This window comes from Hyperolius riggenbachi, chromosome 2 (genome assembly GCF_040937935.1).
Source record: "Hyperolius riggenbachi isolate aHypRig1 chromosome 2, aHypRig1.pri, whole genome shotgun sequence".
NCBI lineage: Eukaryota > Metazoa > Chordata > Amphibia > Anura > Hyperoliidae > Hyperolius > Hyperolius riggenbachi.
In genome coordinates this window covers 33,561,503-33,584,357 of record NC_090647.1, presented here as the reverse complement: position 1 = coordinate 33,584,357, position 22,855 = coordinate 33,561,503, and the positions used below count along the sequence as shown (strand labels likewise).

The 22,855-nt window shown below is 46.8% G+C and overlaps 2 protein-coding genes across 3 annotated transcripts in view; one reads left to right on the top strand and one right to left on the bottom strand.

Annotated features, from left to right (window-relative positions):
• Window positions 1-15,635, bottom strand: part of PAAF1 (proteasomal ATPase associated factor 1) — a 35,474-nt gene extending 19,839 nt beyond the window's left edge. Inside the window, exons 1-6 of one of the 2 annotated variants that reach the window (XM_068266622.1) lie at window positions 15,341-15,635; window positions 12,538-12,578; window positions 10,050-10,153; window positions 4,943-5,032; window positions 3,552-3,650; window positions 298-448 (exon numbers count right to left, since the gene is read on the bottom strand). In XM_068266622.1, coding sequence (XP_068122723.1) covers window positions 298-448; window positions 3,552-3,650; window positions 4,943-5,032; window positions 10,050-10,153; window positions 12,538-12,578; window positions 15,341-15,387 — 532 coding nt within the window. In that variant the 5' untranslated portion in view covers window positions 15,388-15,635. Of the gene's footprint in view, window positions 1-297; window positions 449-3,551; window positions 3,651-4,937; window positions 5,033-10,049; window positions 10,154-12,537; window positions 12,579-15,340 lie in introns of those variants that run through there. The other variant, XM_068266623.1, reaches the window with a different exon arrangement.
• Window positions 15,636-15,714: 79 nt separating this feature from the next.
• On the top strand, window positions 15,715-21,834 carry COA4 (cytochrome c oxidase assembly factor 4 homolog). Its single transcript, XM_068266624.1, has 3 exons — window positions 15,715-15,824; window positions 20,624-20,906; window positions 21,413-21,834. The coding sequence occupies exon 2, from the start codon at window positions 20,629-20,631 to the stop codon at window positions 20,884-20,886; it is 258 nt and encodes an 85-aa protein (XP_068122725.1). The 5' UTR covers window positions 15,715-15,824; window positions 20,624-20,628; the 3' UTR covers window positions 20,887-20,906; window positions 21,413-21,834.
• The last annotated feature ends 1,021 nt before the right edge of the window (window positions 21,835-22,855 follow it).

Here is a 22,855-nt window from a genome sequence, read left to right as displayed (position 1 = left end):
CCGAAGCAGACAAGATACCGTCAGTTTTATGACAACCTGTTGTCATAAAACTGACGGAATCTTGTCTGCTTCGGGGAGGCGAGTTCACTACCATCTCTTGAGGGATTTTAAGCCTTTTAGAACCATTTATCCTGCTGGCGCCTCTGTTCACTCTTACATCAAGTGGAGGAAGGTGGAGGTTTTCAGCCTTATGCTTCCCTCTACTGAAATCATATTGCGATGAGTAGAATGGGGAGGACCTTACAAAATACCCCCCTCCCCCATCTGGACAAATACTGTACATTCCCATTAACCCACCTGCTTTATGTCCTTTGAACGTAACGGGACAGCTGGCGTCTTCCACCGACCAGACCTTCACCTGGGCGTCCATCCCGCCGCTCAGCACCACCATGCCGGATGGGAAGAACATGCAGCAGTTCACATCGTACACGTGGCCTTGCAGGACTCTCTGGAGGAGAAGCAGAACCGGGAGTCAGTGCAGCCACCAGGCAGGAGAGGAGGGCGGCATTCTGTACGCGGGTCTGGCCTGGAGGTATCAAATAAACTCCCTGGAAGTGGCATCTGACCCCGGCCACTGTGTGCATGGAGGCCGCTTGCTGCGCTAGATATACAGAAATCATGAATCGAAAGAGGGAGCGGTCATCTTTGTTCTCTTTAAAGAGTAACTGTTAGCCCCCAAAGTGAAATTTAAATCTGTACAGCAATGTTTTATTTAGTATTAAAGTGATCAAAAAAGCCAATGCGTTCTGCAAAAATCAATATAATTTTGCTACTATGTAGCCTTTTGCCCACGCTAACGACGCAAAGCCGCATATCAGATACTGATGACGAGCATGCAGAGCATGCCTATGTTTGCCCGACCCCCCTCTCCCCCCCCTCCCCTCCCAGGACCAGGTGCCGATCTATTTGCACCACAAACAGCTGACCGCTCTGACACAGAGAGAGAGCGGCAGCACTTCCAGCGGGAGCACCGCAGAGCAGCCGTCGCCGAGTCACATGTGAGTGAATCACATGTGAGAGATGCACGGCGGCGGCTGCTCTGCGGTGCTCCCGCTGGAAGTGCTGCCGCTCTGTCTCCGTGTCAGAGCGGTCAGCTGTTTGTGGTGCAAATAGATCAGCACCTGGTCCTGGGAGGGGAGAGGGGGGAGAGGGGGGTCGGGCAAACATAGGCATGCTCTGCATGCTCGTCATCAGTATCTGATATGCGGCTTTGTGTCGTTAGCGTGGGCAAAAGGCTACATAGTAGCAAAATTATATTGATTTTTGCAGAACGCATTGGCTTTTTTGATCACTTTAATACTAAATAAAACATTGCTGTACAGATTTAAATTTCACTTTGGGGGCTAACAGTTACTCTTTAAAGCGGACCTGAACTCAGAACTTTCTCTATGCTCTAAAACATATGCAGCAGCAGCATAACAACCTTGAAAAAAAAACATTTCTTAGTTACAGCTGATACAAATCCTGCAATAAATCTTGTGTGTCTACTTCCTGCTTTTACGGAAGCCAACCTCTGTTTGTCCAGAAGGGGATAAAAACTCTAACATTGCTGTAACAGCCTAGCACTAAATCACTCCCGAGATGGTGGTGCTTGCATCTCGCCAATCAGAAAGCACCCTGTGAGCCCAGCATACCCGCGGTTACATGTGACCCTCCCTTGCTTCTGGCCAATCAGAAAGCACCCTGTGAGCCCAGCATACCCACAGTTACACACAACCCTCGCCTTACTGTGTAAAATGGCTTCAGTTCATAAAGCATTACGGCATGCAGTATTGCAGAAAACAGCTGACTTTACTGAACATTTAGTGAAATGTCAATTCACCAACACTGTTACTGCATGGCAAGCTTAAATTACCAAGCAGTGAGGTAAATTACCGACTTGTTCGGTAAACACCTCAACACATGTCAGTAAATGTCAATTCATGAAGATTAGAACATGGGGTAAAGCCAAGCAAGATGTTCGGTATTTAAAGCGGACCTGAACTCAGAACATCCTCTCTGCTCTAAAAGATAAACAGCATAATAACCTTTAAACAAAAAAAACATTTGTTACAGATGAAACAAATCCTAAAATAAATCTGCACTGTTTCTACTTCCTGATTCATGGAAGCAGACATATTGTTAGCCTCCTGTGCTATCAAATGGCCTTATCTGCCATTGGCAGTCATGTGACACAGGGGAGACGTCAGATTACAACTTGTGATTAGACACAAATGATAAGGAATTAAACAGGCTGAACTCTCTAAATACATACAGAGTGCATTTCTCTAGGTTTTTCTTCAGTCCTATGCAAGAGTTCAGGTCCACTTTAAGACCAGTTCTAATCTGTCAGAAACTACCTATCAGCATGTGATAACACATGACAGGCTGAAGCAGAAAGCCAATAGGAAGAGCCTCCCCCTCTTGCTACTCTCTACATTGGCACTGATATGCTCTCAGGTGGGACACATTTTTCTCCCCCCCAGGAAGTAGAGAAGAGATCCAGCACAGAAGAGGTTTCCCCTACAGCCATTAACCCTTTAGACACCTGTTTGAAGATGAGGAGGAGCAAGTGGTGAAATTATCCAAGCACGGTGTCCCTGATGTTTATTGAAAGATCATCTAAACTCTGGCCATTAAATAAAATGTTAAAGACTGATAGATTCAAAAGGACTATTAGGGGACAGGCAGATCTAAAGGGATGCTGGGGATGCCTCCTACTATTGTTACGCTGTCTCTGCACAGAAGTGGGAGAACATCACCATAACAGAACAGAGACCTACTCCACAGCTGTTCTGCTGTTTACCGCACAGGTCCTTGTGAATTGAAGCCATGTTTTTTGGTAAATTACCAAACTTCTACAGCACTTGTGAAAATCTTAATGAATTGAGTGGGGGGGACAAAAAACTACCTAATGTAGCATTTTACAGAACTGATTTTTTTTTTTAATAGAACAGTCCTTTACGAATTGATGCAAATGATGGAATTCTATATGATAATAAACGGAAAACAAAATATTTAAAAACTATGCCATAAGATTATACTTAAAGAAAATCTGTAACAAAAAAAAAAAAAAAACACAGCCCCTGAGGGATACTTACCTCAGGAGGGGAAAGCTTCTGAATTCAAATGAGCAGGGCTGTGGAGTCGGAGTCGGAGCAATTTTGGGTACCTGGAGTCGGAGGTTTCATAAACTGAGGAGGAGTCGGAGTTGGATGATTTTTGTACCGACTCCACAGCCCTGCTAATGAGGCTTCCCCTGTCCTCTTCACCCTGTGACATCCAGTGCTGGCAGTCCTAAAACATTGGCAAGGTACAGGTTTACATACTGCGATACGGCACAACCACAGTAGTGGCCTGTGCAGTAAGCTATTACTGCACCTGCGCAGGATTGCAGTAGATAAACATTGCAGGTGGGCTCCACAGCAGACATCCTTGCCTGCTGTAGTTTCGGGAGAGCCAACGCTGGATCCCTGAGGCTTTTTTTTGTTACAGAGTCTCTTTAAATTATAACTAAGTCCCTAAATTACAGGATTTTTAAAGACGATTGTAGTAGATAGGGGAATCCTTACTCTGATCTCTCCATTATTGGTCTGCCAGATCTTCATGGAGCCATCAGTGCTGGTGGACACCCCGAGTCCCCCTCCGCTGGAGATATCCAGACATGTGACCTAAGAGAGGGAAGATAAAGCGGTCTATGGTAACATGCAACGCAGTGATCACGCACATTTCTGAATGGATACATATAAAATCGGCGCCGGGAGACTTGGGCGCAGGATACAGCCGTATATGGCTGATCCTGCTGCTGCACAAGTTCCAGGCCGTGTTAAATATTTTTCCCCCTCCAGGCCGCCATGGATGGTGGGGAAAGAAATAATTCGGCTTCCAGCTATTGCTGAAAGCCAAATTATTGTGTTTTAAAAGTAATTTCAGCTCCGCCTTCTGATGGCCCCGGAGTTAATCTGTGTGCGGCTATAGCCGTAATTCCTATTCCGGTCTATGGTGGTGGCGGCTGCGCCCAAATCTACCTGCGCTATAATGAAAGTGCTCGTTCTGAATACCCTGCAGGGAAAGTCTGACTGCTCCCTACTACAGCTGATAAAACGTTATATAGTTATTTGGGTAAAAACAAACAAGAAAAGAAAAAAAAAAACATACCTCCATCTAGTTCAACTAGAAAATAAGGCACAACACTAACCTGCACCCTCACATATCCCATCTGTTGATCCAGAGGAAGGCGAAAATCCCTTAAGGTAGCCATACATCTAGCGATGATGGACAGATTTGACCAAGAGACAAATCTCTCTCTAATCCAATCTGATAAGAGAGAGATCTGTTTGCTGCAGGCCGATTCCCAATTGATTTCATGCTGGAATTGATGAGGAATCGGCCTTGTGATGCCGCGTCCAGCTGCCCCGATGCTTTCCCCTAATGTTAAATGTCCCCCCCAGTGCAAGTGATATATTACCTATCCGCGCCTCCGCTTGTCTTCTGCTGGCTCCAGGCGCTCTCCATGCACGCACACCACGTGGTTGCCTAGTAACCCGGGTGCATGTGTGACGTCTGACGTCACATGCGCATCCTTTCTAGGCAACCACGTGGTGTGTGTGTATGGACAGCGGGATGCACCTGGAGCCAGCGGAGGTAGCAGAGATCAGCACATGCTGCAGCTAGTTTACTAATGAGTGCATGGCACCTCGGCATAGGGTGAGCCGAATAACGACTCGTCCTGTTGCCGCACAAATTCTGGGAGCCGTTAATTACGATTCCCCCTCCGAGTCATAGCAACCCATAGAGAGAAGCAAATCGGGGTCCACCAATCGGATCCTCAAATTACCCGTGCACAGACTATAGCAAAACTGCTATAGCCGCTCCAAGCTTCAGCGCTACGCACCAAAAAGCCCCGCTTCAGTAAATATGGGGTTTCACAGAAAGCTGAAGAATAAGGACAAAAATACCTTACACTTTTCTCATGGATCCGGGGGAAGCTGGTGTACGGAGCGAGAAACCTGCTGCACACATTCTCTGCCGGACAGGAGATCCGCAAACTCTTCTGCAAGACAAACAACAGGGGGCGCAATATATAGTACCAGCTGTTAGAGGAATCCACCAATACTGAGCAGCATACGTAACAGCAAAAAATAGCGAAGATGTCCCACAGACCCAAAAAAGAAAAAAAAAAAGAAAAAAACAACAGAGGAGTTGTCTAATGACAAATCATTCACAGTCTCTATGTATAGCGCAGCACACTTCTATGCATAGCTATACTGAGCGTCCGGCGGTCGAGTCTGAGAGGCGGCGCACATATTGGAAAGCCCACCAGAGGCCACCGATACGGGGGAGAGCCCGGAAAAACTCATGCTGATGTTTTATCGTGGATATTGTGAGTGCAATAAATTTTAGATATCTCTTTTTTAAAACGGTATTATGCTATGAGCAGTTTTTATTTGGAGGTTAAAGACCCACATACTGTATCTAAGGTGGAAAGAAGGCAGAAAGGTGTTCATAAGGTCGCAGAGGTCGAGGGTGACCCGGGAATAACCCCAAGGCATCATATAGACCTATAGTGGTCTGAGGAAAGGGTGAGTCCTTTTCCAATAGTTTGGTGTGGTGGCGGTGAACTATAAGATCAGCAATCAAGATAAAGGGGACATTTTAACAATACAGCGCAGCAATAGGCTGCATAGAAGTGTGCTGCGCTATATAGAGAGACTGTGAATAATCTTGTGGAAAACTGTAACAGCGCACCATTTTTATTTGTGTTGTGAGAGGAATCAGTATGCGCCTTGAATATTGTGTATATAATGACAAATCAGTTCATTGCTATAATTATCTATCATTATTATACAAACACTACTATGAATTTCAGCTGTGTGGTCAGAAGTGTGAATGAACAGTTTCATGCGACACGCAACTATTAGCCTAGATAGTCTGGATAGAATGAATTTAAGTTTATTAGACTTTCAATTTCGATGAGCTAAAAATAAAAATATGAACAGGTGTACTTCTGTTCATATGATTTTTTACTGTACACTCACTAGACCTCGTTCAAGTAATTGTTAAGTAGAAATGATTGTACTTATGTTCTTACTCTCAGTAAAAAGTGTTTAAAAACTTAAAAAAAAATATATGTTTTTAAAGAGACTCTGAAGCGAGAATAAATATCGCTTCAGAGCTCAAAGTTAGCAGGGGCACGTGTGCCCCTGCTAAACCGCCGCTATCGCGCTGCTAAACGGGGGTCCCTTCACCCCCAAATCCCCCCCGCACGACTTGGTCGTACATTTAGTCGCTCCTGGAGGCAGGGCTAACCACCGCAGCCCTGCCTCCAGTCGCGTCTATCAGCGGCGCATCGCCGCCTCTCCCCCGCCCCTCTCAGTGAAGGAAGACTGAGAGGGGTGGGGGAGAGGCGGAGATAAGCGCTGACAGACGCACGTGGGGCAGGGCTGCGGCGGTTAGCCCTGCCTCTATGCGGAAGAGGGGATGCGCTGCACGGAGGGGGATTTGGGGGTGAAGGGACCCCCGTTTAGCAGCGCGATAGCGGCGGTTTAGCAGGGGCACACATGCCCCTGCTATTTATGAGGTCTGAAGCGAGATTTATTCTCGCTTCAGACTCTCTTTAAGTTTGTGAAAAATGAATTTGATTGTGGAAGCACACATACACACATTACAATTGATTCTGTGCTGCAGGAATTTCCAACAGGACAAAAGCACACTGAATTCAGGAGGTATATGCAGGCGTTTGTACACTTTTAAATTTGATCAAACGGGAATTGATTGATAAGTCTCAAAAGCCCAATAAATGTTAGTACAGTATAATCTCGTTATAATAAACTCTGATGTAGTAAACATTTGGGTATAGTAAGCTACCTCTACAGGTCCTGGCCAATCTCCTTTATAAGTGTATGGGAGCAGCGCCTAGTATAGTAAACTGAAATAATACAACTTCGGTTATAGTAAACCAGTTTTTTTGGCCCCTACGGGATGCTGACTCTGGATATAGTAAACAGTGGGCGGAGCACGCATCATATGTCAGTGTGACACCCATGGTCACCTGCTCTCTTTAGGCTGGTTGCAGGGGAGTTGATGCCTGATAACATTTGTATGGCAAGAAGAATGGCACCTGCGCTGGATACAGTGCTGTAAAAATAAGCAGCCTGGGAAAAATGAACAATATTGTGAATGTAAACAAAGGATGCAGTGTTGCCACTTCCACTTTGCAATCACAGATAAAAGTATTGTCACAGCCCTCCCATGGGATTGTACACACTCCCGGGTAGGGCTGCATGATTTTAGGGAAAAATCGAAATTGCGATTCGGCCGGGCACATGCAGCATTACCAATCACTGGCTAGCGATTAAATGACGGCAGCGGTAGGCGGAGCTATATGCTCTGTACAGCTCCGCCTACCACTGCCGTCATTCCATCGCTAGCCAGTGATAGGTAATGCTGTATGATGTGCCTGGCCGCTCGCTCTAGTGGATCCGCCCCCCGCTCATTAACACTCATACATATTCACTGCTTCTGGCCAATCCGCGCACAGCGGGGCCAGAAGCAGTGAATATGTATGAGCGTTAATGAGCGGGGGGCGGATCCACTAGAGCGAGCGGCCAGGCACATCATACAGCATTACCTATCACTGGCTAGCGATGGAATGACGGCAGTGGTAGGCGGAGCTGTACAGAGCATACAGCTCCGCCTACCGCTGCCGTCATTCCATGCTAGCCAGTGATTGGTAATGCTGTATGTGCCCGGCCGCTCGCTGGAGTGGATCCGCCCACCGCTCATTAACTCTCATACATATTCACTGCTTCTGGCCAATCCGCGCACAGCGGGGCCAGAAGCAAAGTATTAAACAGCAGACCGAAAAAACCGATGGTACTGACGATCAGCAGATCGTCTTGCCACGAACCGCGGTTTCGGTTTTAAACCGAAAAACCGTGCAGCCCTACTCCCGGGTATCTCTTCCTGTGTTAGCGATGACACTCCTGGTAGCGTGTGGAGCGCAGTACAGGCTACTTTCACTTGTAGTGCAGATCAGAGCGGGGCTACTCGCTGCAAAACTAAGGAGAGTGGGGAGCAGAGTGATAAGTCCCGCCCACTGAGGTATCGGAGCCACTCACATTACAGATGAGAGTGGCTTATTATGACGGGCTGCATTTTGAAGAGAGGCTTCATGATTGGCTCAAGAAAGCTTTGCAGGACACGTGCTGCAAGTTCTGCCCATGGAGGTATCGGAGCCACTCACAGGAAGTGAGAGGCTGCCTCTATTCAGAGACGGCTGCAATTTTTAAGGAGCCCTGAGTACTGTACCAGCAATGTGCCCAGCCTGGCTATGCAGCCCTAAGGTATACTTAACCTCGTAGTCCAGCAAATGTGCAAGTGCTTGTACTGTACCTCCAATGGGAGGACAGAGCTGCTCCTTTGCAGCAGAGAATGCACCAGGGCATGCTGGGCCATTTCTAGGACAAGTGCCTGTACTGTACCTCCAATGGGAGGACAGAGCTGCTCCTTTGCAGCAGAGAATGCACCAGGGCATGCTGGGATATTTGTAGGACAAGTGCTTGTACTGTACCTCCAATGGGAGGACAGAGCTGCTCCTGTGCAGCACAGAATGTACCAGGGCATGCTGGGATATTTCTAGGACAAGTGATTGTACTGTACCTCACATGGGAGGACAGAGCTGCTCCTGTGCAGCAGAGAATGCACTAGGGCATGCTGGGCCATTTCTAGGACAAGTGCTTGTACTGTACCTCCAATGGGAGGACAGAGCTGCTCCTGCGCAGCAGAGAATGTAGCAGGGCATGCTGGGCTATTTCTAGAACAAGTGCTTGTACTGTACCTCCAATGGGAGGACAGAGCTGCTCCTGTGCAGCAGAAAATGTACCAGGGCATGCTGGGATATTTCTAGGACAAGTGCTTGTACTGTACCTCCAATGGGAGGACAGAGCTGCTCCTGTGCAGCAGAGAATGCACCAGGGCATGCTGGGCCATTTCTAGGACAAGTGCCTGTACTGTACCTCCAATGGGAGGACAGGGCTGCTCCTGTGCAGCACAGAATGTACCAGGGCATGCTGGGATATTACTAGGACAAGTGATTGTACTGTACCTCACATGGGAGGACAGAGCTGCTCCTGTGCAGCAGAGAATGTACCAGGGCATGCTGGGATATTTCTAGGACAAGTGCTTGTACTGTACCTCCAATGGGAGGACAGAGCTGCTCCTGCGCAGCAGAGAATGTACGGGCATGCTGGGCCATTTCTAGGACAATATCTGATATTGTAGACCACTTTTCAGAGTCCAGTGGAGATTATAACAAGATTATACTGTACAAGTAACACAAATTTTCCAAATTGATGAAGGCTCCTTTGATTTTGTAACGGATATTAATCCCTTCTGGTTAATCAAACTGAGAAATAAAAAAAAAAATAAAATAAAAAAAAAAAAAAAACAGTAAGGCCTCATTCACCTCTGAAAATAGCAAAGCGGAAGCGCATTTTGCGCAAGTGATTTTACCACGATTATCGCTGTAAAAAAATCACTTGACACTTCCACGATTTCAGAGCGATCGCGGTCAGCGCTTATAAGCACTGTATCGTGACTGCTCAAGGGTCGCCCAAAAACTGCTGAAGGTAACGTGTTTGCGATTGGCGCTAATTGCAAAACGCCCGCGATCAGCTGCAGTGAGAACACTGCCATAGGATAACAAAGCACTAGTGCCCTGAAAAGCGCTATCACTTTAGAGATTAGTGGGACTTGCCCGCTAATAGCTTAAGTGTAGATGGGCCCCAAAGCCTGGTACAAACCTTCAATTTTTATTGGCCAATGACTGACCAATTTTACCAACTGTTGTAGGAGGGTTTACCGACAAAGTATCCAAACTCTGTTGGCCCTCATAATACATGGCAGTGGTAAGATTGGTCAGTGATTGTCCAATCAAGATTGCATGTGTGTATGCACTCTAAGCTATCAATTTGATGAAAGATCCAAATAAACTGCTCAGTTGAATGGAAACAATGGACTGGACGATGACTGGATATAGCAATGCTTGTCTGTAGGGACACAAGTGCTACCTTTGTGACTTGATGGACAACAAACTCCTCGGAGGAAGTGACTGCTGGGACTCCGCCTTCGCCTGCTCCCTCACACTTCACACTCCCGTAGATGGTGGGTTTACCTGCCAGACAGAAAAATCCATCGTCACATGCACAGGAATATTCACAAATCACCATCAGAAGGCTGCCCTGTGAGAAACGCAAGCCTGACACCAGACTGTACTGCGAGGGGAAAGGGCTGACTACTGCAACTTCCAGGACATTCACATGACCGACAACGCAGCCACTGGAAAGGTCAGAGGGGAAAAGGCGGAACATTTACATCAGAATGCAGAAGCTGCTTGGTTAGTCATTTAGAAAACAAACAAAAAAAACATGAGCCGATTGCTCACATGCAACCTTTACCCGAGTCAGATTATAGACAAATTGTAGAAAGGTATCGCTATCATGTACACACACAATATTCTTTGATATAAAATTAAAGGGCATCTGAAGTCAGAGGGACATGGAGGCTGACATATTCATTTCCTTTTAAAGCAATGCAGATTAACTGGTTGTCCTGCTGATCCTGTTTCTAATAAGTTTAGCCATAGCCCCTGAACAAGCATGCAGATCAGAGGTGTCTAATGCTTCATACACACTTGAGATAAAAGTCTTTGGAAAATGAAAGATCACAGACCAATTTTACCCCCTTCCATGTAGTATGAGAGCCACACCTACACAGTCTATTCTATGGAGCTGCACTCCCCATCAGACAGAAATCTTACCCCCTTCCATGTAGTATGAGAGCCACACCTACACAGTCTATTCTATGGAGCTGCACTCCCCATCAGACAGAAATCTTACCCCTTCCATGTAGTATGAGAGCCACACCTACACAGTCTATTCTATGGAGCTGCACTCCCCATCAGACAGAAATTTTACCCCCTTCCATGTAGTATGAGAGCCACACCTACACAGTCTATTCTATGGAGCTGCACTCCCCATCAGACAGAAATCTTTGCAAGATGCTGCACACAAAGATACTGTACACACTCAAAAGATCATTATCTGCAAAAGATCTGTTCCTGCAAAAAATCCATTCATAGTCTATGAGATCTGCAGATCCTCATACACACCTGGTTTAACAGACAATCATCTGCAGATCAGATCCACCAGGATGGATTTTCAGATCTGCAGATGATTGCCAGATATGCAGAAGAAGTCTGTTAAACCAGGTGTGTATGAGGATCTGCAGAGCTCATAGACTATTAATGCATTTTGTAGGAATTAATTTTTTGCAGGAACAGATCTTTTGCAGATAATGATCTTTTGAATGTGTACAGGCATCTTTGTGTGCAGCATCTTGCAAAGATTTTATCTGATGGGGAGTTCAGCTCCATAGAAAAGACTGCACAGGTATGGCTCTCATACTACATGGAAGGGGGTAAAATTGGTCTGTGATCTTGCCTTTTCCAAAGACTTTTATCTCAAGTGTGTATGAAGCATTAGTGCAGTCAGACTGAATTAGCTGCATGCTTGTTTCAGGTGTGCAATTCAGACACTACTGCAGCCAAAGAGATCAACAGGACTGCCTGCAATCGGTATTGTTTAAAGTGGACCTAAACTCTTGCACAGGACAGAGGTAAAAGAGAGCACCCTGTATGTATTTAGAGAGTTTAGCCTGTCTAATTCCCCCCTCATCTGTGACTAATCACAACTGTAATTTTATGTCTCAGATGTGTCAGCCGGCTGCCTTGGCAGAGCAGCTAATTTGTAAACACAGGATGTTAACCCTATGTCTGCTTCCATGAAAGCAGGAAGTAGACAATGCAGATCTATTGCAGGATTTGTATCAGCTATAACAAAAAAAAAAATATTTAACCACCTTAGCGAAAACCCCAAGTCAGGCTCAGGGATGGAAATCCAAAGCTCAGAGCGGTAACCCCGAGCCTGACTCGTGGTGACCACTGCAAGGTTCATGCAGACCAATGGCGCACAGCAGGCATTTCAACTCACCTCCCCGGGAATCCAAACGCCGGCAGCCATTCTTCCTGTCCTCAGAGGCTCTGCATCCCCCTGGTGAGATCGCCGCCTGTCGTCATGACGACAGCTGGGTATCTCACTGTAGGGTTACAGCACCACCCGGAGTACGGAGAGAGAACTGCAGTGCTGGATCCCAGGCAGGTGAGTAAGTTCAGGCTGCTGCTGACTTTCTGGCGGCATGACTGTTTTGCGGTTTTAGGGTCTGAAAGGGTGCAAAAAAAATTAAAAAAACAAAAAACAATGCACTGTTTTTAGACCCTAAAATCTGGAAATAATCATACTGCCAGGGGGGGGGGGGGGGGGGGGGTTAAAGGTTATTATGGGTATATTTGAAAGCAGAGAGGAAGTTCTGAGTTCTGGTCCGCTTAAAGAGGAAATAAATATGGCATCCTCCATATGCCTCTTAGTTCAGGAGTGCTTTCAAACCTCTCATACATTTCCAGTACTTTCCTTTCCAAGCTCAGTGTCACAGAAGGATTACCTGCAACCTTACAGGACACCCAGGCCTCTCCTTCCGCCTTTCTGCAAAAACAAACCAGATAAAACCTTCATTAGTATATAAAAATACCAACATGCCCTCATAGTTACACAGCTAAGGCCTCTTTCACATGGGAGGCTGAAAGCAGCAAATTCCTCCCATCAGCTTCTCACAAGCACCGGCCGACACTGGGAAACACTCAGTACAGGTAGTTGGGAGGCGTCCATCTCCTGGGGTCACACGTGAGCACAGCCACACTCAGACGTGACATGACGCGGTTTCCTGCTATCAGGTAACCAGACTGTGCATCAAACGTTGTCACACATATGGGTACAGAGTTGCCAAATCATCCGACGCATCCCTTAACGCAAACCTGACGTGGGCCAAACCACAAAATGTAGACGCTCATCTAGGGAGAGGTAAGGCTCTGTATACCAAAGAGTTTTCTCGCTCCTCTCTCTGTCTCCTCATTCCCTTGCTCTCCCCCATTCAAAATTCGCACCTTTGAGAGTCCTTGGAAGCACTCATGCCCCCTACTGCTTCTGAAGACAGGCGCATCCATATTGCGCATGTGCAAGCCCGGGCAGACAGCAACGGGACAAGGGTACAGAGAGGGGACTGGCTGCTGCTGCTACTGCTACTACTACTTTTCCGTTAGCCGGGCGCATCCGATAGGTGGCGCTAATTACATTAATAGTCACGTAACACAAATGTATTGTAACCGATTCTATTGTGTTTTTTACTGGCCGTCTCGCTGCGTCCAAATGTATTATCAAAAGTGAGTTAATTGAATTCAATTAACTACCTAAAGACCGCCCCACGCCAATGCGCCTGGATGCGACAGCAACCCCAGGACCGCCTAACACCAATTGGCGTCAAGTCCTGGGGCTCTGATCTGCATGAGATCGCGCGCAGGCTGCACGCGCAACTCCTGCTTGGGTGGCGGAGCTCCACCCCCTCTTCAGTCTCCAAGCGGCGATTGCCGCTCGGAAGACTGTTAGACCGCGAAACCGCCGTCTTTTCTGTTAGTACAGCACTGCGATCAGCAGCAGCGCTGTACTGGGGACAGCCGTGTGACATGGCTGTCCCCCTGGGGGACAAGAGAGCGATCAGCTCTCATAGGCAGAAGCCTATGAGAGCTGATCGCAGGATTGGCTGGCTGGGCAGGGAGGTTGTTTACAAATGTAAATGAAAACGAGGTATAGCAAAAAAACAAACAAAACACTAATATAGATATTTATAAAAAAAAAAATAAACACGTGGGGCGATCAGACCCCACCAACAGAGAGCTCTGTTGGTGGGAGGGGGGGGGGAAACACTTGTGTGCTAAGTTGTGCGGCCCTGCAGCTTGGCCTTAAAGCTGCAGGGCCAATTACCAATAAAAAGGCCTGGTCTTTAGGGGGGTTTAAAGCTGGGTACACACGGAGCGATGTTACTTATCAATCGAGCCGCTGATGCGGCTCAATTGATAAGATCCGACAGGTCCGATCTTGCCGCCGCATGATTCCCCGCGAGCGGACAATAGCGGGGAATCGAGCGGAAGATAAACGGCGCAGGCGGGGACGAGCAGGTATCGAATCCGACGCAAGCGGGGACACGCGGGGATGCGGAAGAGGCGATCCGGCGGCTAATCGAGCCGCCGGATCGCACAGTCTAGATTAGGCTTTACACGGTCCTCAAGTGGTTAAGCCGGCGGCAATGCAACACATGAAGCCACCAGCTTTGGCTCTCGCTCTCCTCCCCCTTGCCTCTCTCCTATACAATACTGGCAGCCAGCGGGGACATGCGTGTCCCCCCAGAGTCGTTCGTCGCGGCAGGGAATAATGCCGTTCGTTCTTGCAGAGCGGGTGCTGGCAGAAGCAATGTCTGCAGCCTCCCCGCTCTGCTTGTTTTCTTGCTACGAACGACTCTCGGGGACACGCGTGTCCCCCCGGCTGCCAGTGTTCTACAGGAGAGAGGCAAGGGGGAGGAGAGCGAGAGCCGAAGCCGGTGGCTTCATCTGTTACATTGCCACCAGCTTAATTGAATTCAATTAACTCACTATTATATACATTTGGCCGCAGCGCCAGCGAGACGGCCAGTAAAAAACACAATAGAATCGGTTACATTACACTTTTGTTACGTGACTATTAAAGAGACACTGTAAAAAGAAAAACGTCCCCTGGGGGGTACTCACCACGGGAGGGGGAAGCCTCCGGATCTTAATGAGGCTTCCCCCATCCTCCTCTGTCCTATGGGGGTCTCGCTGCACCCCTCAACAGCGGCCCGACAGCCTGTTCAATATTTACCTTTCCAGGCTCCAGCGGGGGCGCTGTTGCGGCTCTTCTGACGGAGATAGGTGGAAATAGCCGATCTCTGTCGGGTCCGTTCAACTGCGCAGGAGACTCACACTTGCGCAGTAACGCAGCCTAACTCCGTGGGAAGAAGCGGATACTGCGCCTGCGCTGGAGCCAAAAGGTAAATATTTACATCGCCATTGCTCCGGGAGGATTTTCGCCGCCAACGTGGGACCGAGGAGGACGGGGGAAGCCTCAATGGGATCCGGAGGCTTCCCCTACCCGAGGTGAGTACCCCCTAGGGGAGGTTTTTTCGTTACAGATTTCCTTTAATGTAATTAGCATCATCTACCCGGCTAACAGAAAAGTACCAAAATATCATAGCACCCTTTGTGTGACATAACATTTCTTGCCTTAGTTACATTACACTCCCTTCCACACTGACACAAATACAACACAATAACACAGAATCTTAACACAGCTGGTAATATACAGTAATAGTCCCTGTGGTCAGCCCTCCCCCTCCTCACCTGAGTCTCTGCGCCCAGTCACTTTGTATAAAGATTCTGCCAGACATTTTCCTGGAGACCAAATCCCTCCCGGAAATAGATCCCTCCAATACCGGAAGTTCGCCTGTTTTATTTTAAATTTACAACATTGCATTAAAAATTTAAACAAAATAGAAACCAGGTGTAGAGCTACTCAGAGTTTCTGCACGTCAGGAGGAGCCATTTTCTGAAGGATCATTTCTATTTGCTGCTGCACTGTGCGGTCTCCGACAAAATGGCGTCCGAGCCACCGCTTCTTCCTTTGCTGTCTCCTTCCAGGCGCCATTTTCCCTGTGATCAAGTGCACCTGATTGTGAGCTGAGAGGTCTCCAACAAAATGGCCGCCGCCGGAAGCTTCACCCCGGGAACAGGAGACACTGAGGAGATATGAAGTGAAAGTTCTGAAAGTATTGAGTGTTAGAGAATAGAGAGGAGGAAAGAGGAAGGACACAGAGAGGAGCAGCAGGTGAGCCCTGATCTATACCCCAAATCACAGTATAGCTTGTGTAATGTATAGTGTCCACCAGTCACTAGTATTGATATTTAGCTCTAGCTGGTTTATAGAAGCTCACTGCCTATGCAAGAACTTGAAGGACACGTGTCTTTTTAAAGGGAACCTGACGCAAGGAGAATACGTTGGCATATTTCCTTTTAAACAATGCAGATTGCCTGGCTGTCCTGCTGATCCTCTACCGCCAATACTTTTAGCCATAGACCCTGAACGAGCATGCAGATCAGATGTTTCTGACTGATATCTGACTGCATTAGTTACAGCTTGTTACAGGTGCAGCCCAATAGATCATCAGGTCTGCCAGGCAACTGGTATTGTTTAAATGAAAAGAAATATGGCAGCTTCCATAGGTCTCACACCTTAGGTTGCTTTTAAGGAATATGTATTTTTTTTATAGTTTTGACATTTTCTGCAGAAATTTCATCCATAGTAGCAGAGGATTTCCCGAATACACTGAATATAATTTTGCTTCCTTAAAGGACATCTGAAGTGAGAGGGACTTTGAGACTGACATATTTATTTCATTTTGAACAATGCAGAGTGCCTGGCAGTCCTGCTGATCATCTACCTCAAGCATGCAGCAGATCAGGTTTTTCTGACATTATTGTCAGATCTGACAAGATTAGCTGCATTCTTGTTTCTTATGTGATTGTGTACTGCAGCTAAAGAGATCAGCAGGGCTGTCAGATAACTGGGATCGTTTAAAGGGAAGGTTCAGGGACTATCCCCAAAAAATAAAGTAGTACTGAGCCTGCGCAGTAAAGCCCGGAGGACGTCCGATGATGTCAGCATGCCGCCGTGAGGCGCATTTTGGAGCGCACAAGAAGCCCGACCTGGCCGCCGGCCTGGCCAGGTCTCGCGCGCGGCACCGGGAGCCTGCGGAGCGGCGCCGAGGGCACCTCCTGCCTGCCACGGGCTGGAGGAAGCCCCAGGTAAGTGGATGGGGATTTTTATTTTTTTGGGATAGTCCATGAACCTTCCCTTTAAAATGAAATTTGGTTCTTTTCCGTTAGCCGGGCGCATCCACTAGGTGGCGATAAAACTCCAGCCTGGCAGCAGAGTTACATCTTTCCCTACTATCCATGGCGGCCTGGAGGGGGAATAGTTATTAACGCCACCTAGTGGTTGCGCCCGGCTAACGGAATAGTAACGGGAATTCATATGACCGCCCCCATATTCTTGTCACTTCAGTTGTTCCTTTAAACTTCCTATTACCTGTATGTTTCTGGGATGTGGGAGAACTTCTCACAAGCTTTCAGGGCTTGTTCACACTAAGAGCGTTTTCGCTTTTTTTTTTTTTTTTTTTAAAGCGCTGGCAGTTTTAAAAATCGTCTTAAAATCGCTTCTGCAATGTTGCTCTATGTGAGTGTTCTCACAGAGCTTTCTATCCAATCGCAAACACGGCTCCTGCACCATTTTCTGAGTGTTTGCGATTCAATAGAAAGAATAGGAAAATCGCTAAGCGCTTTGAAAAGCGATTTTCCGAGCACTTTTAATGAATAAATTCATTGTATTTATTAATTTCCTGGGCAAAGACTGATGTCAGGAAAGTGAAAAAAACATTGCTACACAAACGCGCTTAGAAAAGCATTTTTCTGAGCGCAAATCGCTGGGAAAAGCGCTTTCAAAATTACTCAATAAATCGCTCAGCTTTTGCGATAGCACTGGCGATTTATAATGTGAACAAGGCCTGACTCTGCACTAGAATTCTTTCCCTAGACGCACCTCCTAAGGCAGGGAACACACTTGTCCTTGTGTTCTTATGCAAGATTTCAAAGTTCTCATTAGCTCTGTGATCACTTTTTCTTGATCAGCATTTTCTGTGTGTTTTCCATTTTTTTTTGTATTGCAACAAATACACTGGTAATCAAGGCTGAGGAGTCGGAGCAATTTTGGATGCCTGGAGTCGGTGGTTCTATAAACTGAGGTGTAGGAGTTGGATGATTTTTGAACTTACTCCATTGCCCAGCCAGGAATGTGGAGTCTGAGCTGAGGAGTTGGAGCAATTTTGGGTACCCTGGAGTCGATTAAAGGGGAACTGAAGTAAGAGGTATACGGAGGCTGCAATATTTATTTCCTTTTAATCAATACCAGTTGCCTGGCAGCCCTGCTGATCCTCTGCCTCTAATACTATTAGCCATAGCCCCTGAACAAGCATGCAGCAAATCAGGTGTTTCAGACTTTAAAGTCAGATCTGACAAGACTAGCTGCATGCTTGTTTCTGGTGTTATTCAGATACTACTGGTGCCAAATAGACCAGCAGGGCTGCCAGACAACTGGTATTGATTAAAAGGAAATAAATATGGCAGCCTCCATATACCTCTTACTTCAGTTCCCCTTTAACAGGTGTGTTCCCTGCCTAAAGATTCCCCTATTCGTGTACGACTGTAATTTGCCATTTTAGTTTGTCGTTGACCTATCGTCCATTGCTTCCTCCTATCGCACTTACCGTTCCACGTTACACACAGCTGACTCGCGATGAGCAAGAAATTCTAGTAAATAGTAAATTTGCCATTTCCTCAAACTTTAGGCTGCATACACACATTCAATTTTGATTGGCCAATCAATGGCCAATTTTTCCACGGGTTGGTATGAGGGCCAACAGATTTTGAATACTGTGAACAAATTTGTGTAGGTAAGCTTTCATACTTCATGGAGGTGGAAACATTTTGCCAATAATTGTCCAATTAAAATTGGTTGTGTGTACCAGGCTTTAGGCTTACTGACTTCTCTTTCCTCCTGTATCCATAATTGAACAGTTTACTCCTGATCACTGTACAGACATATTGCTGGGCTACCTTAAGTGTAGGGAGGGCCAATGAGATGTTCAGCTTTCAAGCTGATGCATATTTCATGTTAAAGAGATCTGAAAAGCTTTTTTTAGTGAAATGTATAAAATGAACTTCCCCCTAAGGGAGGTTCCTAAATGGTGTGTGCCATTGGGGAGGTGTGCCAATCATTAACTACTTTGGAGGGGGTATATCCAGAAATGACTTGAAATGATTAGCATCTCATCGACCATCTATACTCAGGAGCAGCCTGTGCTGTCCTGGGAAGCGATGGGCTGGAGGATGAGAAGGAGGTAATAATATTATTATCTTTAATTTATGAACTGCTCATTTCTCATTAACTTGCATAGATGAATATCTACGCCCCTGGAGCAATATGTGGTTTCAGGGCTGGCAAACTGTCACCTGAAATGATCATCAATTGCTATTTTTGGAAACCAGAATGTCACACCTATACATAGTATGCAAAAGGCAGAAACAAAACTTAAAGAGACACTGAAGCGAAAAAAAAACTATGATATTATGATTTATATGTGTAGTACAGCTAAGAAATAAAACATTAAGATCAGATACATCAGTCTAATTGTTTCCAGTACAGGAAGAGTTAAGAAACTCCAGTTGTTATCTCTATAAAAAAAAGCCATTATCTCTACGACTTTCAAAAGTCGTGGAGAGGGCTGCTTTCTGACTTTTATTATCTCAACTGTTAGTTAACTATTTACTTTTCCTCTGGCAGAGGAGAGTTCATTAGTTCACAGACTGCTCTGAAAGAATCGTTTTGAATGCTGAGTGTTGTGTATTCTGCACATATTAGAGAATCATGCAATGTTAGAAAAAACACTATATACTTGAAAATAAAAATATGAGAATATTTTCTTTGCTGCTAATCTTCTAGTAATTGTTCATAGTACACAACCAATTCATTATATCATATATTTTTTTTCGCTTCAGTGTCTCTTTAAAAGGTACCTGAGATGAGAAAAAAAAATTATATATACCTAGGGCTTATTTCAGCGACCTTCAAGCCGTTGGCTCCCTCGCCCTTTTCCCAGGCCACCTCCATCTACCACTAGGCGGATCGGTAAATTCTTCTGAAGGCTTTATTGGACTCAAGGCATGCGCAATGCAAATGCGCGCTCCCTTCACGGGAGTAAGATGGGGGCACACACATGGCTGGACCATGCATGTACTGTGCGCGGTGTCTCCAATAGTTGCCGGGCCGGGCAAGCGGAGGATCAAGTTATGGCGCTGAGGGAACCATCGGCATGAAAGGGGCTGGAGGAATCCCCAGGTACATACAAATTATTATTTCTTCTTCACCTCAGGTTTCCTTTAATATGAATTGAACAGCTGTGGTTGTCAACAGAAAGGCCTGGGGCACACCAAAACCGCTAGCAGATCCACAAAACGCTAGCGGTTTTGGGTGCGGATGACAGAGTTTAGTCCCAGTGCACACCGGGCAGATCTTGATGCGATCTGCCGGCCGCATCCGCCTCAGCATCCGCGTGGCTAATGTATCTCTATGGGCTGGTGCACACCGGCGGTTTGCAGCAAGAGGCATGTTTGCGGTTTGCTAAAAACCTCAAACCGCCAGTGTGCACCAGCCCATAGAGATACATTAGCCACGCGGATTTTCGGATCTGCCCGGTGTGCACTGGGCCAAACTAAGTTTCTTGGCCTATAAATATCTAAATGACAATTTCATCAAGGTTTTCCCCACATCTTAGCTGTTCCCTGGTCCATTCCTCTAGACTAGTGACACCAGTAATGAATGATTCCTGAATGTACACAGTGGTGTCAGACTTAGTGCTTTTACGTTGCAAAGCATGATGGGAGCTAATATCTGAAAGCAGTAGGTGGTTGCTTAGTAGTCAGAGTTTTGCAACTCCACCCAAATGCAGCACAGAAAGCTCCGCCTTGTTGTACAGTACCATCCTAGCATGTGTTCCTTTATCTCTTCTGCAGGTAGTATGTCTGCTCCAGACCCCCAGCCTCACAACCGCACCTTGAAGCCGGAGGATGAGGAGGACCCCGTGGAACAGATGATAGGCCGGACCGGCTGCACCTCCTTTCATTACGCTGTGCAGGAGTGCATGGCGGAGCATCAGGATTGGAGGAAGTGCCAGGAGCAGGTGAAGAGCTTCAAGGACTGTATGCAGGACTACCAGAAGAAGAGGGCGGAGCTGCTGCAGAAGAGGCGGAGTCAGCTGGAGGGACAAGCATCCTAGTGCCGCTCTACCTCTACAGGGTACAGAGCTAAACTGCATGGGTAGAGGGGGTCAATGACCTGCTGATTTCAGCTTGCATGCAAATTTTGCGGGACTTGGAATTAGAGCAATCAGGCACGCACGCACACACACACACACACACACACACACACACACGGGAATGAGGTTTTAATAGCAAGAAATACTGGCCAAGTGTCGTGCCGGCTTCTCCAACGCATCCTGCACCTCCCAGCGGCTTTTTATACATAGCTCCTGGCATGTCACCTGACCCGATGTGAGTCAGGTGACACGCCTGGAGCCATACACTGAGGACACCAGAAAATCCACTATAAGGTGCCGGATGTGTTGAAGAAGGTGGCTGGGGGGGGGGGGGGGGGGGGTAGTGCTTTTACAGCCAGCAAGCACTGTATCTGACATCAGGCAATCCCTGCTGGTGCCTAATGAATATCTCCCAAAATGTTGTTGAATTGGACATTGAATAGGAACATTTCTAACTTTTTTGTTTTTTTACTTCAAAATATTTCAGCACCAAAACTTGTGAAGTGTTCAGACTACTTCTCAGGAATGCCGAATGAAGACAGAGAACTAAAGAGACGGATAGCATTGTGTCCCATTGAGGAACAGTAGACTCTGCCTTGGAGAATTTTGGCATCTTCTGAGTGTGCGTTTTAAACCGAGGCAAAGACACAAACGTTACTGGAAAAGGAAGAGTGACTTGAAATGGTCATTCAAAGCGGATTATAAGTCAGAGGGAAAAAAATGTTTGAAAATGCTATAATTTGGGCTATACATTATTGCTCTATGGAATTCTCGCTAACCAGTCTGTTGAGGACGCCAGAGCTTGTGGGTGTGGCTTACTGTCCAATCTACTGAGGCGTGCAGACTGTCATACGAATACTGTGCAATACTTTTTCTGTTTTTTGTTTTTATTAAAAGGTGTCGTTTGAAGTCTGTGGCAAAACTTGGAGTGTAATCTGTACAGCTCAAGTGCAGCCAGTTCTTGTGTTGCCTGTATGAGGTGTGCAGGAGAGTATTATTATTATTGATTAATAAAGCGCCAACCTATTCCGTGGCGCTGTGAAACAAAATCCAAGACACACAAGGGTGAGAGAGCCCTGCCCTTGTGAGCTAACAATCTAAAGGAATGGGGGGGGGAAACAAGACGTGGGGAAGTATGCAGTATACATACATGCAGTGTGTGTCTCGGTTATCTAGTAAAGGGGCCCATACACCTAACTATTTTCCCGCCGATATACAGCAGATTCGATCACCGTGATCGAATCTGCTGTGAAATCGTTGCACAAATGCTGACAGAGCGATCGTTTTCCGTCCGAAATCAATCGTTCCCGTTGATCCGTCCGTGTGGGTCGGGAGTGCGTTGATAGGGCCTTTGAATGCCCCCGCTGTCTTCTTCTCCACGCTGGGCTCAGAGTCTGGCTGGCTTCACTGAACTTCCTGTCCCGGCAGGAAGTTTAAACAGTAGAGCGCCCTCTACTGTTCCCCAGACAGGAAGTTCAGTGAAGTTAGCCGGACTCGGAGCCCAGAGCGGAGAAGAAGACAGCGGAGACCGGAAGACTCGCGCCGGCGGAGCAGGTAATGTATAGCTGGGGGGGGGGGGAGAGTGTGGGCAAAGCTTCACAGATTGTGATCGGTTTCATGCTGAAATCGATTCACAATCTGTTTGCAGTAAAGGCAGCCATACGATCCCTCTCGGATCAGATTCGATCAGAGAGGGATCTATCTGTTGGTCGATCTGATGGCAAATCGACCAGTGTATGGCTACCTTGAGTAAAACTTAGCCAGAGGTCAAAGGGTGAATGCCCTAAGGTAGAGCCTCTGCCTGTTGGAAAAAGTGAGTTTTGAAGGAGCGTTTTAAGATTTCAAAGGTTGGAGAGTGACAGATGTGTTGGGGGAGGGCATTCCAGAGGGGTTAGGCACGTGAGAAGTCTTGTATACGTGAATGCGAGGA